This window comes from Schistocerca nitens, chromosome 5, assembly GCF_023898315.1.
Source record: "Schistocerca nitens isolate TAMUIC-IGC-003100 chromosome 5, iqSchNite1.1, whole genome shotgun sequence".
NCBI lineage: Eukaryota > Metazoa > Arthropoda > Insecta > Orthoptera > Acrididae > Schistocerca > Schistocerca nitens.
The window spans coordinates 490,627,104-490,643,162 of record NC_064618.1 but is presented as its reverse complement, the minus strand read 5'-3'; the positions used below and the strand labels follow the sequence as shown (position 1 = coordinate 490,643,162).

The 16,059-nt window shown below is 44.0% G+C and overlaps 1 protein-coding gene across 1 annotated transcript in view; it reads left to right on the top strand.

The window, feature by feature from the left end:
• LOC126259176 (peroxidasin) overlaps positions 1–16,059 on the top strand; it is a 242,549-nt gene that overhangs the window by 176,298 nt on the left and 50,192 nt on the right. Inside the window, exons 15-16 of the mRNA XM_049955745.1 lie at positions 4,311–4,631; positions 9,221–9,427. Of these exons, the coding sequence (XP_049811702.1) occupies positions 4,311–4,631; positions 9,221–9,427 (528 nt within the window). The remainder of the gene's footprint in view (positions 1–4,310; positions 4,632–9,220; positions 9,428–16,059) is intronic.

Below are 16,059 nucleotides of genomic sequence, written 5' to 3'. Positions count from 1 at the left end.
TATCATTGTGATGCGTGATGCGAATTTTGACGCCTCAGTTGGACATAGTTCTAAGATTATTAACAAAAGCTATATACGACATTCCTCAAAGCTTTAACGTTGAAATGTCCCGGACAAAACGAAATCTTCAATTTTTATATAGGCTGCACCAATTGTTTGGTTCTGGCGTGCTAAGTCACTGTAGCGTGGCGATTTCATTATGTAGCTGGACTGTAGACGTATGTCTGCAAATAACATCAAATATTTACCTAAATTTTTTTTTTGGAGGAGGTCGTTAAAATTATTTTTACCTTACAACCATACGACTAACCCTCGTGATGCAGTCTTTTTGATAAGAACCCTACTCTAATGTCCCTGGTCAGCAGTTCCAGAACCAACTATTTTGTTTACTAGGCTACAATGTCGAATATTTTTGCAGCATATCACTCATTGGAGATGACTCTTCAGTTTCTGCTGGAATTTTTAAATGAAATGTCTCGTGGAAAAATACCCACCGTAACCAAATTACATACGGTTAGGTGTTGTTTTCCAGTTTGACACCACCAGCGTCGATAAGGAAATACTAGAGCCTCTTGAAAAGTAACGCCTCCGAATTTTTTATGTGAAGACCCTTAAAGCTTTTTAAATAAAATAAACTTCATTAATATTGTACGTCTTTAGTCTTGTATGTCCACATATTTATTTCTCAATATAGTAACCTTGGCGACGAACATATTTCTCCCAACGAGAGACCAGTTCGTTGATACCGTCACTGTAGAGCGTTTGACTTTGTTAACGGAGCGTAACCTCCTGTTTCAGAAACAGATGAAAATCGGATGAGGCCAAGTCGGGACTGTGTAGATGATGATCGACGACGTTGAACCCAAGGCGTCGAAGTGTTGCAGGTGTCGCAGCACTAGTGTGTGGGTTGGCATAGTCACGGTGAAGGAGAGGATGCTGGTGCTTTCAGTTTTCTGAGTGTCCCGCAGTACCTTCCTACATTTATGGCGATACTTTTAGGCATGAATTCCAAATGCACCATACTTTGTACGTCTCCTCTGATGAGTTCGTCAGTCTGATTCCTTCGAGTCTCGTCGGTTGCCCTACGAGGCCGTCCACTCGGAGTAATTGTCACCCAAGTTGAGGTCAGCACCACCGTTTCCTTCATAATAAACGCGTGTTGATCGAAATTACTGGTAACAAACCTAGTGGTATGCCTCTGAAGTGCTTCGCTGTCTTCATTTAATCGAACCTGGTTGGGACCCCAAACTCTCAACTGGTATTCAGTTATATGTCTCCCAAGTTTACCGTATGCCATCTCCTTTATAGATGAGCTACAATAAATTGTTTTTTCTACAACAACCCTTACATGATCGTTGCGTTTGATGTAGCTTTGCAACTTCACGCCTAATTATTTAAGCGATGTTACTTTGTCAAGCATCACACCACTCATAATATATTCGAATATTACACGATTGATTTTCGTACTTATCTACTTTAACTTACATTTTCCCAGATTTAGAGCAGGTTGCCATTCATTACACGAAAAAACATTCCACAGAATTCATCCTTTTACAGTCACCCCACGACGACACTTCCCGCTCACTACAGCGTCATCAGCATATTCTCTCAGATTTCGATTCACCATACCGATCAAAACGTTTGGGTTTACAGAGAACGAGACTGGTCTTGCCACATTTCCGTGGAACACTCCTGACGAGACCTTTGTCAACTGTCACTATACAGGACAGCGCACTGGCCTTCGTGCCCACTCACATATTTAAGAAACCATTCCGTGTGCTCGAACCTTTGTTCAGTTTGCGGTGTGGCGCTGTGTCAAGCGCTTTTCGGATGTTTTGGAATATTGAATTTGCCTGTTGCTCTTCGTCCATTGTTCGGAGGATATTGCGTGGGAGAACAGCAAACTGAGTTTCACATGAGCAATTCCTTATAAATCCATGTCTATTTGTGGATAGAAGCTTTTGTCTGTCAAGGATGTGTATTACATTCGAACTTAGAATATACTGAAGAGCCATGCATCAGTCCGACGTTAGGGATGTAGTGCTGTAATTCTGTGGGTCCGATCTCTCACGTTTGGCGCCTTATCTCAACGTACTCATGAATTGCATTACTGTGACCCAAAAGCTTTATGAAATACGGTAGGCAGCTGAGAAGAATGCGTGCGATGGATGCGGCAAAATACGCGGAGACTATCCTTCCACTCTCTCCCTTCCGCTCCGTAGCTGCCATTGGTCTATGTTCTCATCAGTCTATGTCCTCTTCAGCCCCGAAGCCGGTTTAAGGCCCTATCGATACAAGGCGCTGCTTGAGTCACCATGCTGTGAGTGGCACCACAACGGCAAGATTTCTATGCAGGACGTATTAAAGTTAATAACAGCCGCTCGAACGCTAAGCTGAGAGGGGCGCCCAAGTACAAGACTTATATATAGTGTGTGTGACGCGGGTGAAAGTCTGTGTCGAAAAATGGGAGCAGGATGGGAAAGGTGTTGTCGAGCCGGTGCTGATCGACTTGTATCAGTGCTTCCCGGTTTTGGTTTCAGAGTTTCTTTCATTTCGTATTTACAGATCCGTTGCCAAAGCGAAAATTGTAGTGAAAATTGAATGCAGGATTACATCCCCAAGAAAAACAAGAAACGGACACAAAAACTCTACCACTGATGTGGTTTTTAACTGTATAAAAACGAACGCGTATTTCACGAAAAGACGTATTTAAGTAGTTGCGTACACAGTACCAGTAAAAGAGCAATAGCACAACGGTTACTGATACTATGTACACAAACGGAATATTCCCGCCTCAGCCCCTATTGTGTCATGAAGTTCCGATAGGTGGAAGTGCTATATGTAGCATTCAAAATGGTGCCTTAATGATGGTGCGTTCCAAGCAGAGAGCTATCATTGAGTTTCTTTTGGCGAAAGTACAGAACATCGCACATATCTGTGGTGTCACCGCCAGACACCACACTTGGTAGCCTGTAAATCGGGCGCGGTCCGTTAGTATACGTCGGACCCGCGTGTCGCCACTATCAGTGATTGAAGACCGAGCGCCGCCACACGGCAGGTCTAGTCTAGAGAGACTCACTAGCACTTGCCCCAGTTGTACAGCCGACTTTGCTAGCGATGGTTCACTGTCTACATACGCTCTCATTTGCAGAGACGACAGTTTAGCATAGCCTTCAGCTACGTCATTTGCTACGACCTAGCAAGGCGCCATATTCAGTAACTACTTCAAGAATGTATTCTGAACAGATAATATTGTGACTCATATACCGTCAAGAGCGACGTCCATCATTAATGGATTGAAGTTAAGTATCAAACTAATTACGTCCGCTTTCTCAATTCTCATTCCTTGTCATGTTCTAGACCTCACGTCAGTATAGTTCTTCACTCCTCACGCCAGCCTGCGTGAGCTAAAACGGGTGCATTTCGGCCTCCATTTGTAACACGGTGTTGGCTCTTCTGCTAACACAAAAATATCCATAGACGTTTGCAGAATTTTTACGGTGATGTGGTAGTGAACAAAAGCACGTTGAGTCGTTGGACGAGGTGCCTGCAATAATCACAACAACGCCGAGCAAACGTGTCCGATCTCCCGCGTGTCGGCCAGCCGTACACAGCTGTGACTCCTGCAATGTCCGTACGTGCAGACGCTCTCATTCCAGGTAAACGACGGATCGCAATCAAACACCTCGTTGCTCAGCTGGTCGTCGCTGCTGGTAGTGTCGATACACTCATCCACCAGTTGGGGTACTTAAGAGTGTGTGCTCGCTGAGTTCCTCTTCACCTAAGACCAAAAAGGGAAACGAAGGATCATATCTGCGGAAGCAGTACGTGGATGACTGGGAGATTATTGATGCAGCAAGACGTTGATTCGGGCGGAGACCAATACCTGCCAGGAAGGTGGCTTAAGGCAGTCGTATTGAACGGAGGTCATGTTGAAAAATAGGGTTTTAAAGCGAAAAGAGAGGCGAATAATGTTATTATTGGAAACCTGAATAAAACCAACTTGCTATCAGAAAAAAGTGTGTTGTGTAACTTACAGGAAGGCCCTCGTATTTACGTCGCTCAAACTTCTTCAAGTCAATCATATTTCCTATTTTCACGTAATTGCATTCACGGAAATGTTTTTAGAACTGCTTAGCATCTTGTCTAGAGCACGTCACCCCACTGGGAGACACATTCCTACCACCTGTGTTCTTCTCAGCTACGCACATTACCTTTTGTAAATGTAAAAGTTTGCCTGTTCACTTCTGGACGCCTGCAACCACCGAGGCACAAGTGCCGCACGTAGTATTCGCCCTTGCTGCCCGCAGGTGTACGGGTTCTCGGAGGCGGTGGCGCGCGACCTGCGCGATTTCCTGCGCGGCAACTTCGGCATGCTGCGGGAGGGAGTGAAGCTGCCCAACCGCAAGCCGCTGCTGCCGCTGGCCGACCGACAGCCCAACGACTGCCGGCGCGACCTGTCGGAGAGCGACATCGGCTGCTTCATCGCCGGCGACATCCGATCCAACGAGCAGCTCGGCCTCCTCGCCATGCACACCATCTGGTTCCGCGAGCACAACCGCATCGCCACCAGGCTGAGACAGCTCAACCCGCACTGGGACGGCGACACCGTCTACCACGAGGCGCGCAAGGTACGGCCCGCCATGCCAATCTCTTTCCTCTGACTGTTTTGATGAGTCCCGCCACAACTTTCTCTCCTGTGGCAACCTCTTCATCAAGGAGTAGCACTTGCACACGACATCCTCGATTTTTTCTGTATATTCCATTCTCTGTCTTCTACTACACATTTTATTCTCTACAGTCCACACCTTTTGGTACAGTGGTTATGTTGCTGCTTCTACACTGAAGTGCCAAAGATACTGGTGTAGGGATGCGTATTGAAATACAGGCAGAACACGGCGCTGCGTCGGCAACGCCTAATAAGTTAACAAGTGTCTGGGTCAGTTCTTAGATTGGTTACTGCTGCTACGATGGCAGGTTATCAAGATTTAAGTAAGTTTGAACGTGATGTTATATTCGCCGCACGAGCGATAGGACACAGCATCTCCGAGGTAGCAATGAAGTGGGAATTTTTCCGTACGACTATATCACAAGTGTACTGTGAATGTGAGGAATCTGGTCAAACATCAAGCCTTCGACATCACTGTGGTCGGAAAAAGATCCTGCAAGAACGGAACTAACGATGACTGAAGAGAATCGCTCAAAGTGACAGAAATGCAACCCTTCCGCAAATTGCTGCAGATTTCAGTGCTGGGCCGTCAACAAGTGGCAGCATGTCCACTTGTGTACCCTTGATGATTGCACGACACGAAGCATTACGACTCACCTGGGCCTGTTAACACTGACATTGGACTGTTTATGCCTGGAAACATGTTGCCTGGTCGGACGTGTCTCGTTTTAAATTGTATGTAGCGGATGGACGGTACGGGTATGAGACAAACTCATGAATCCATGGGCCGTGCATGTCAGCAGGGGACTGTTCAAGCTGGTGGAGACTCTGTAATGGTGTAGGGCGTGTGTATGTGGAGTGATATGGGACCCCTGGTACGTCTAGATTCGACTCTCACAAGTGACTCGTACGTAAGCATCCTGTATCATCACGTGCATCCATTCGTGTCCATTGTGCATTCCGATGGGCATGGACAATTCCAGCAGGACAATGCGACATCCCACACGTCCCGTATTTCTATATATTGGCCCCAGGAACTCTCTTCTGAGTTCAAACACATCCGGTGGCCAGAAAACTCCCCAGAAATATACATTATTGAGCATATCTGGATGCCTTGCAAGGTGTTGTTCAGTAGAGATTTCCACCCTCTTGTACTCTTACGGGTTTATGGACAACCCTGCAGAATTCATGGCGTCAATTCCCCCCAGCACTGCTTCAGACTTTAGTCGAGTCCTTGCCAAGTCGTTTTGCGGCAGTTCTGCGTGCTCCGCTGGGTTCCTACATGGTATTAGGCAGGTGCACGAGTTTCTTTGGCTCTTCAGTGTAGAATGCAGCGTACGGGGCTCGATCCAGGGCAGAGGTGGAGGTGGAGATTTTTTTCGCTCGGACATTGGGTTTTCGTGTCCTATTAATCATTTCATCTTATCTTCATCGATGAGCAAGTCGCAGAAGTGGCGTAAAATAGAAATACTTACACCAGGTGGCCGAAAAACCCTAAATGGAGTCTCCCGGCCAACAATGTCATACGATCGTTTCATCATTTCATTTACACTCTACAGCCCCCAGAATTATTATGAAAGTTTTTCGCTAATCCTATAGGTCTGACTCTTATTCTTTTTCTGTGGTTTCCGCATATTCCTTTCCTCGCCGATTCTGCGGCGAATCTGTTCATTTCGAATCTTATCGACCCACATAATTTTCGGCACCCTTTTGTAATACTACATCTCAAATGCTTCGATTCTCTTCTTTTCCGATTTTACCACATTCCATGGATTCCATTTCTACAACGGTGTGGTCCAAACGTATGTTCTCAGAAATTTCTTCCTCACTTTAATGCTTAAATCGAATACTAATAACTTCTTTTAGTAAAAATTGCTCACGTTGCCTGTGGTACTACGCATTTTATATCCTCTATGTATTGTTTATCATACATTATTTTACTTCCTAGGTGGCTGAACTCTTTCCTTCAACTGCTAAGTGGTCCTAATTTCAAAGTTAGCTCTGTCGCATTTTTCGTTTCTGCTGCTCCTCATAAGTCTTTATTTGTTTTAGTGTCAGCTCGTATTTTGTCCTTATTATACATCATTCTTTTCATCAAGTTCTGTAAGTCTTCCGCAGTGCCATTGAGGATAGGGACGGCAGCAGCAAATCTTCTCATTGCATTCCTTTCACCAAGGATTTTAATCGTACGGCTTCACCTTCACTTCATTTTCGTAGAGACTGGACAGTGGGCAAGAAAGACTGCATACCTGCATTACACACTTCGTGATCCGATTACTTCCTTCTTGATTTTCTACTGTTATTTTTCCTTCTTGATTCTTGTACTTATTGTAGAGTGTATTTGAAGATTCCTGTTATTGGTTTCTAAGGGTTGTAGAAGGTTCTTAGCAGACAAAGTTTTGATGAGGAACTCGTTTCTAGAAAAGCGCTGTTTGAATGAATTATATGATTGTACACGGGGTCGCTTTCAAATCTTGCGCTTCATGGTACGCACACGGGGGAGAGCATGAGCTGACCTGTGTACTCTACAGGAGTTGCTCCATGCGAGGCCATGCTGTATCTGTGATGCATGCTTTCGTACACGTGGTCGACAAACCCTGGTGAGCGTCAGTGGAGCACCAAAACCATCCCTCCCAGTTGCGAACGTTGCATTTTCTCGCAGCCGTTCTTGTAGGAGGATGAAAATTGTGCGTGGCGAACTGAGGCGACCCGTAAAACGTTATCGTTGCATGGGTTATGCAACTCTACGATTACCTGCCACACCGTGAAGCGAGAGATTTAAAAGTCATCAGATCCTGAAATATTTTCTATCCAAAAGTTACACTGGTTCCCTATCAAAATAAGAACTGTGTAACGTCTTCTACACAGAGTGTGCCTCCTGAGAGTAGTGACACGCATTTTCTCTTGCATTTCGGTAGGTACTTGCAATGTGGTTTTTGCATTGTGTAGCTGGACTTCAGCACAGACAAACAGCGCTTATCACTTCTTTGACGCGACGCCCGTTGTCAGTGGTAAGCGTCGCTTTGTTTCCTGCTCCAAACAAAATTATTTTTAAAGCTTAATTTTAGGTGCCTGTTCAATGGAACGGTCCCAGATTTATCTAGAGCGACATTTGTTCTATAGATGTGTTATTTATTTATTTACATTGTAAACGTCCAGATTGGACCACTAAACTCAAACATTATACAACACAGTCAACAATGAATAAGTTTATATCTCATCAGTCAGCAGCTCCTTCCTTTCACAAAATTTCTTAATTCGAAGAGAGAGACACCTCGTATAGCACCCGTCTTTCTCTGCAGCTTATATCTATTTTCTAAGAGAATTTTAAACACTGAAAGGTATGTGCTGAGATTCGATCAGGATAGAGCCAGTGAAAAATGTCGATAGTGCCCAACCGCAAGGTTGGACGAGTAGTACATCTTCGAGTAGTAAGATCTTTGACAGCTAACAGAGCTAGATGCACGCGGTAAAAGTTTGAGTAGTGGTGAGGAGATGCGCAGAGACAGCAGACGTGTTTCGAGTCGGAGCTAGATGCCTGCAGGAGGCAGCCGGGTCGTGACAGCATCAAAGTAAGAATTGGCGCTACGCACATAATAAGCTATATATTGAGCGAAACTCGGCACATACCTGGGGAAACTAGAAAGAATAATTAATAAAATAGGTTTCCTTTGGTTAAATAAAGTCTAAAAGCAAGATAGAAATCCTATTGTTGATGCAATAAGCGTTTTGTGAAACTTTCTCGTAAATCCATGCTATAGAAGTTTTTTTTTATCTAAAAATATTTATTGTTCAAAGTTTTAAGGCACATGTGGAAAACAAAAAAAAAAAAACTTCTATAGCATGGATTTACGAGAAAGTTTCACAAAACGCTTATTGCATCAACAATAGGATTTCTATCTTGCTTTTAGACAATATTTAACCAAAGGAAACCTATTTTATTAATTATTCTTTCTAGTTTCCCCAGGTGTGTGCCGAGTTTCGCTCAATATATAGCTTATTATGTGCGTAGCGCCAATTCTTATTTTGATGCTGTCACGACCCGGCTGCCTCCTGCAGGCATCTAGCTCCGACTCGAAACACGTCTGCTGTCTCTGCGCATCTCCTCACCACTACTCAAACTTTTACCGCGTGCACCTAGCTCTGTTAGCTGTCAAAGATCTTACTACTTGAAGATGTACTACTCGTCCAACCTTGCTGTTGGGAACTATCGACATTTTTCACTGGCTCTATCCTGATCGAATCTCAGCATATACCTTTCAACACTGTGTATATAATTTTAAAATGTCTAATGCTTTTCCTAGGTCGACAAATCCTATGAAAGTGTCTTGATTTTTCTGATGTGTTACCTCAGTCATCAAAGGTAACGTCAGTACTTCATCTCTGGTGTTTCCTAAAGTGATACTCGATTATATTTGCCAACTATCTCTAGTGCCAGTTACATATTTTTGAAGATACTCCACGTGATCCAGAGAGAAATTACACGTGCGGAATTATAGTCCCGCAGCGTGTTTCAGCTTGGTCACTGGTTTCTTGCTGTCCTGTGTGCAGATCGTGGGCGGCGAGATGCAGCACATCACGTACAAGCACTGGCTGCCGCACATCCTGGGGCCGCAGGGCATGGCCATGCTGGGCGAGTACCGCGGCTACGACCCCAACCTCGAGGCCTCCATCAGCAACGTGTTCGCCACCGCCGCGCTGCGCTTCGGACACTCGCTCATCAACCCGGTGCTCTACCGCCTCAACGCCACCTTCCAGGTGAGTCTCCATTGATTTCACCAAGTTGTAGACAGCTGAACGTGAAAATTATGCAGACGTTTTTAGGGTTCGACAAAGCCGTCCTCATACAGGACGAGCGTCTCACCGTGAAACATACTAAACATGGTATCCATAGTGGTTGGTGCACGCTCGGAAACGAACTGGTGTATCACACGCACGTGCTTCTCATCACGATTTGCCAGCAGAGCTCTCTTCAGCGATAATTTTCGGCCGTAGGGGGGACCGGGGCACGTTGGCCATAGGGGCAGGATGGCCCAGTCGAGTTAGTTCATTCTATAGACGCTAGATGGTGCTGGGAATCAATCAGCAGGTTGGTAGCACTGTCCCGCTCCCTTTACATGAGCAATATGGCCGGAGGAGCAGTTTTGGACAACTTGTGCTGATTAACTGTTTTTGTGCGTGTGTGAGTAAAATTCTACTCGTCGGTTAAATGTGTGTTATGTAAAGTTTGCTTACTTTAGGCGCAAGAGGTGAGTAGTATAATTAAACGTCTTAGTTTAAGGATTATTTCTATGTGGCATACAATCTAAATTGCTTCATTGGGTTTTGTGACGAATTGAATTTATTGTAAACATGGCGATGGGGCAGGTTGGCCCAGAGACGACGGGGCACGATGGCCACCCGGGCCAGCCTGCCCCGTCCTATATATTTTTTTAACTCGATGAAATATTTGTTTTTTTAATGATAATAATATTTATAATTCGTCGAGTTTATGAAATTATTACATAATTTTCGAAATTAAACATATTTTGATACGTTTCAGAGGCCAAAAGATCGCCATATTCACGAGATAAAAAGCTTTTTAAAAAGAAAACACCAACCTGTAAAGTTTGTTATAATCTTAAATAGGATACGCCAGACCCAAACACTGAAAACAGTCCATCAACTCGAGCTGAGATAAACGTAAGACCGTTTCCAACTCCAGAAGAGGTCAGACCTTTCGAAAAAGCAGAGCCCAAAATAAGTATGGGAGCAGGGAAAAAGAAAAGAGTTTCTGCCACAGTGACAGACACTCCAGTAAAAAAAGCTCTCAAGGAAGAACAAAAAGGTGCAAAAGAAAGAAGGCGAAATCATTGGAAAGAAAACTTAAATCACAGGCTATAAAGCACATTTTCAAAACGAAAGTAGGAGCAATGGTAGAATGAAATTAACTAAATCAACTGCAGTAGGCCTAAAACGCAAGAAGAAGCCAATGGAAGATGACGATGATAAAGATGATGATGATGACAGTGAGGAAGATGAAGATTCACTGATCCGAAGGTGTTTCAAGCCTTTTTCAAACAGTCAACCTGGAGCACAATGGAATCAGTGCACAAACTGCAAGTTTTGGGCTCGTCAGACATGCATGAAAAATGAAATCCGTGGACTATTTTATGAGTGTTATAACTGTGCTGATCCTTTGGATGTGGACAGTGATTAAAGTTGATTGGTTTGTATTAAGACACTATAATTCCTAGTAAGTTTAAGCTTTCCCGTTGACATACTAAAATATTAAGCATTTAACTAAATTTTCAACTTGATTTGATGTGCATTAAAGTATGTTTCTTGATAACTATTCGTTTTATTTTGATATCCGAAAGTTATTCTAGTTTAACTTACCAAATATTACACGGGTAAACGTGCCCCAGCCTCTGGGCCAACTTACCCCGAGGTAGGGGCAGACTGGCCCACTTGACATACGTCCAGTAATTAATTTTTTTGAACTTTTTAACTCATATTTTCAAGGTTAATGCTTGTGATCCAGATTCAGTAAGACTGCTCTAAATATTTAGCAATAATTTCATAAATTTAAATATTTAAAAAAAATCAATATAATTTTTTTAAAATAATATGGCCAACGTTCCCCAGTCTCCCCTATGTTACAAGCAACTCACACAGTTCGTTTACGAAAATAGACGAGAGTAAAATTGCTTCTTCAGCGCCATTGAATTGCACATTGCCGGCTTGCCCATATACCGAGGGAGATAGCACAGTGATTAGCACACTGGGCTCTCATTCTGGAGGACGACGGCCATCCAGATGTAAGTTTTTCGTGATTTACCTAAGTCGCTTAGGAAAAGTATTGGTATGGCTCCTTCGAAAGGACAAGAAGGATTTTCTTTCCAGTTAATCCATAATCCGAGCTTGTGCTCCATCTCTAAACATCTCAATAGGAGGTTATGTACTAATCTTCCTTCATTCCTTCCTTTCTTCCCTTGTCCGTATGTTACATGTGTTATTTTGTCTGCAACACACATGAATAAGAACTCCAATACCCATAAACACGACCTAGGCAAAAAGAAAATCAGAGTGCACATATGCATGTTATTGCACACATTCATAGATAATACATAAAGGACCTATGTAGCCCACAAACTGGAAAGATTTTCGCACGAATAAATAGATATCAAACTGAGAGCGAATTAGGCAGTGATGTAGATAGCGATCTTGCAATTCATTGGTCCATTTTCGTTGGCACCATTTGTTCGATTGAATGAATGTGGCAGCTAATATTTACATATTGACAAGAAAATCCTACAATCATTTAGGTGAAATGAAGAAGAATGAAAAATGCACACAGAAAGCAGGATGTGAACCTGCAACACTTCACTAATGAGACAGCGCCTCCACAGACGGCCACGTGTCTATGCCTTTCATTTTACCACGTCCTCTAGGCTTTAGCCACCTTTATGTTGTTACTTCATATTAAATCATGACAAATCCGACCAGAAACTATTTTTTGTGTAAATATTCTGTGCACCAGTTCCTTGAAACAGCATGCTCTCATATCATGCACGTTATCATTAAATTCTAAATGCCTTTAAGAGCCTATATGTCGTTTCCTGTAATTTCATTATAACAGATAGTACCAAAATTGCCGCGTTTTCGAGAGATTCTCAGTGTTCCAGGGATTTGGGACACCACATGTTATTAAACTTAAGTTACATAATAGCACCCTCCAAACAACTGAAAACTGGAGCCCAGTCGAGCTAAACTCTTCAGAACCATGCCGCTTAACCCCATCCACGCGTAGCTCATCGACAATTCATGTGTAAGCCTAACAGTAGCGGGTACCTATTTCAAAAACAGCACTCTTTATCAGCATTGTAAAGCACTGACTGTCATTACTTAAATCCATGAAGGAAACATTTTAAATTCATTCTGATAATTTAAGTTCTGTAATACATTCATGAAAAATAGGTTATAATATATTTTTTTTGTAGCGGTTCCACTTCAGAATCCTTAATTGTAAATCGTCCGGGTTATGAAGGCAACGTAGTGAAACTACGTACCCAGAGGGTTTATCTGCAAATAACGAATGGGTCTGTCGACACCAATTTTCAAATGTTTCTAAACTATTTAGTCGTCAGCTACGTGCTGAATATTACGTTAATTTAAGTTTTCACTTGTTTCCAACTTCAATTTTCTTGGTATGGACTACGAAAAAGGCACATATCTTGCTCGCTGTAAGCGCTTCGTGTACAGGAAGCATCATAAGTCGTCAGTCTGTCAGCCCACACACTGTTGATGCTGCGAGTGCAACGAAAGAGACAGGGATTAGCGTCTATGGTGCTGTTACTCAAGCGATAATCACCTAAGGCATAAAGCTAAGCAAGAAAGCTAGGAAGATATAAGTGCTTGGTCGAATTGGTAAACGATCGTTAACATACTACATAAAATACGATTTTAGGACGTTTACCTGTTATCTGTGAAACACAGAAGAGTTGTGGTTATGCTTCCAGTAAATCTTAAACAGACCTCCAGATATGTATATGCCAAGTAAGAGAATACTATTGGAAAATTACAGCATGCGTTTCTGACACGTCTACAGAATCGCCCACTGATTCTATTTGCCGTAGTTTCTATGCTAAACTGCGTTTAGATTTTTCCAAACGAGTTTCGTGATTTTTTGCTTATAATACAGCGATTCCTGATTCAGCTGTCACATTTTATCTTATCAGCAGTCAGCAGTATAGAGTGATACCCACCTCGCGATTCCACTGGGACGCCGTCATTCACAACGGAACTTTCGCGAGAATGGAGCCGCTAAGAACAATGTCCACAGAGCAGCTTATCTCCTCTGGAGGAGACATCGAATGCCCTCTGAGGTCATTTGGCTGCCTCACTCCACCACCGACAACTTCTTTTTATGGACATTACGGGCAGCAGTTGTCTTGTGACAGCCAGAGTGAGAGCACCAGCAGCAGCGAGTACTGTTTGTATAAAGCGTTTATTTTGCATTTTGTTTACGACCTTCCACTAAGGAAGGGATTCTATTAGTGTTTATCTGCTCTGCATAGTAACTAACAGTTCTTGATAAAACTTTACGTAGTTTTCGTGTTAGATTTCTTAGTGTTTTCTTGATCGTTTAGAACAGAAAGCGCCCTAAAACCGTCTTTTGTTTGTTTCGCGGCCGTTAGCCACTAGTCACTTGAATCAGCAGTTGTCTTGTGACAGCCAGAGCGAGAGCACCAGCAGCAGCGAGTACTGTTTGTATAAAGCGTTTATTTTGCATTTTGTTTACGACCTTCCACTAAGGAAGGGATTCTATTTGTGTTTATCTGCTCTGCATAGAAACTAACAGTTCTTGATCGTTAGGAGAGAAATTTATTTTGTACTTATTTGCTGCGCTTAGCTTTTAAATAGTTTTTCTGGGAAAACCTAGCGTAGTTTTCGCGTCTCGTATTTCAGTGAGTGTTTCTTGATTATCAGAGTAGCTCATCAGAAGATTATCTTGGGAATTTGTCACCGTGTAGAGTAGGGTAAACATAGTCATGTGTAGGGACTGTGGTTGTTGTGAGCGGACGCAAGGAGAATTGGCCACTCTTCGGGGGCAGGTGGAGGCTTTGTCTGTTAGGCTCATCGAGCTCGAGGCGCAGGCGTCGGCTCGTAGTGGCGTTGGGGCAACTGTGGTGAGACCTATGCCTACTTCGGTGGCCTTGGAATCACATGGAACCCCTGATGTCGCTGCGTCTTCCGGCAGTGAGCATCTTACCGGTCAGCCATCACTCCAGGGTGAATGGCGGACAGTGGTGGGCTCGCGCGTGCCTGGCCGAAAGGCGAAGGTGGGATCTGGCCGCGTGGCAGCTGCCTTACCCCTTTCCAACAGGTACGGGGTGCTTCCTAGTGGTGATGACATCGTTTCCGAGCCACCACAGGATGCCTCGCCTGTTGCGCCAGTGGCCGATTCTCCGGCAAGGTCCCGACAGTCACAGAGGGCGGGCCTATTAGTTATAGGGAGCTCCAACGTTAGGCGGGTTATGGAGCCCCTCAGGAAAATAGCGGGTAGGTCGGGGAAGAATGCCAGTGTGCACTCGGTGTGCTTGCCGGGGGGTCTCGTCCGTAATGTGGAGGAGGCCCTTCCGGCAGCTATTGAACGCACTGGGTGTGACCGGCTGCAGATAGTAGCACATGTCGGAACGAATGACGCCTGCCGCTTGGGTTCTGAGGCCATCCTTGGTTCCTTCCGGCGGCTGGCCGATTTGGTGAAGACAACCAGCATCGCACGCGGAGTGCAAGCTGAGCTTAATATCTGCAGCATAGTGCCCAGAGTCGATCGCGGTCCTCTGGTTTGGAGCCGTGTGGAGGGTCTAAACCAGAGGCTCAGACGACTCTGCGACTATAATGGTTGCAAATTCATCGACCTCCGTTATTGGGTGGAGAACTGTAGGGCCCCCCTAGACAGGTCAGGCGTGCACTACACACCGGAAGCAGCTACTAGGGTAGCAGAGTACGTGTGGCGTGCACACGGGGGTTTTTTAGGTTAGAGGGACCCCCCCTTGGGCGAAACGATAAAATACCTGACGGCTTACCAGAGAGCACATCAGCATCGTTGAAAAAGAACGTCCGTCCTCAGAGACCAAAAACAGGAAAAGTTAACGTAATATTGGTAAACTGCAGGAGTATCCAGGGCAAGGTTCCTGAATTAGTATCGCTTATTGAAGGAAATAGTGCGCATATAGTATTAGGAACGGAAAGTTGGTTAAAACCGGAAGTGAACAGTAACGAAATCCTAGACACAGAATGGAATATATACCGCAAGGATAGGATAAACGCCAATGGTGGAGGAGTATTTATAGCAGTAAAGAATTCAATAATATCCAGTGAAGTTATTAGCGAATGCGAATGTGAAATAATCTGGGTTAAGTTAAGTATCAAAGGTGGGTCAGATATGATAGTCGGATGCTTCTATAGACCACCTGCATCAGCAACCGTAGTAGTTGAGCGCCTCAGAGAGAACCTGCAGAACGTCGTGAAGAAGTTTCGTGATCATACTATTGTAATAGGGGGAGACTTCAATCTACCAGGTATAGAATGGGATAGTCACACAATCAGAACTGGAGCCAGGGACAGAGACTCTTGTGACATTATCCTGACTGCCTTGTCCGAGAATTACTTCGAGCAGATAGTTAGAGAACCAACTCGTGAAGCTAACGTTTTAGACCTCATAGCAACAAATAGACCGGAACTTTTCGACTCCGTGAATGTAGAAGAGGGTATCAGTGATCATAAGTCAGTGGTTGCATCAATGACTACAAGTGTAATAAGAAATGCCAAGAAAGGAAGGAAAATATATTTGCTTAACAAGAGTGATAGGGCACAAATCGCAGAATATCTGAGTGACCACCATC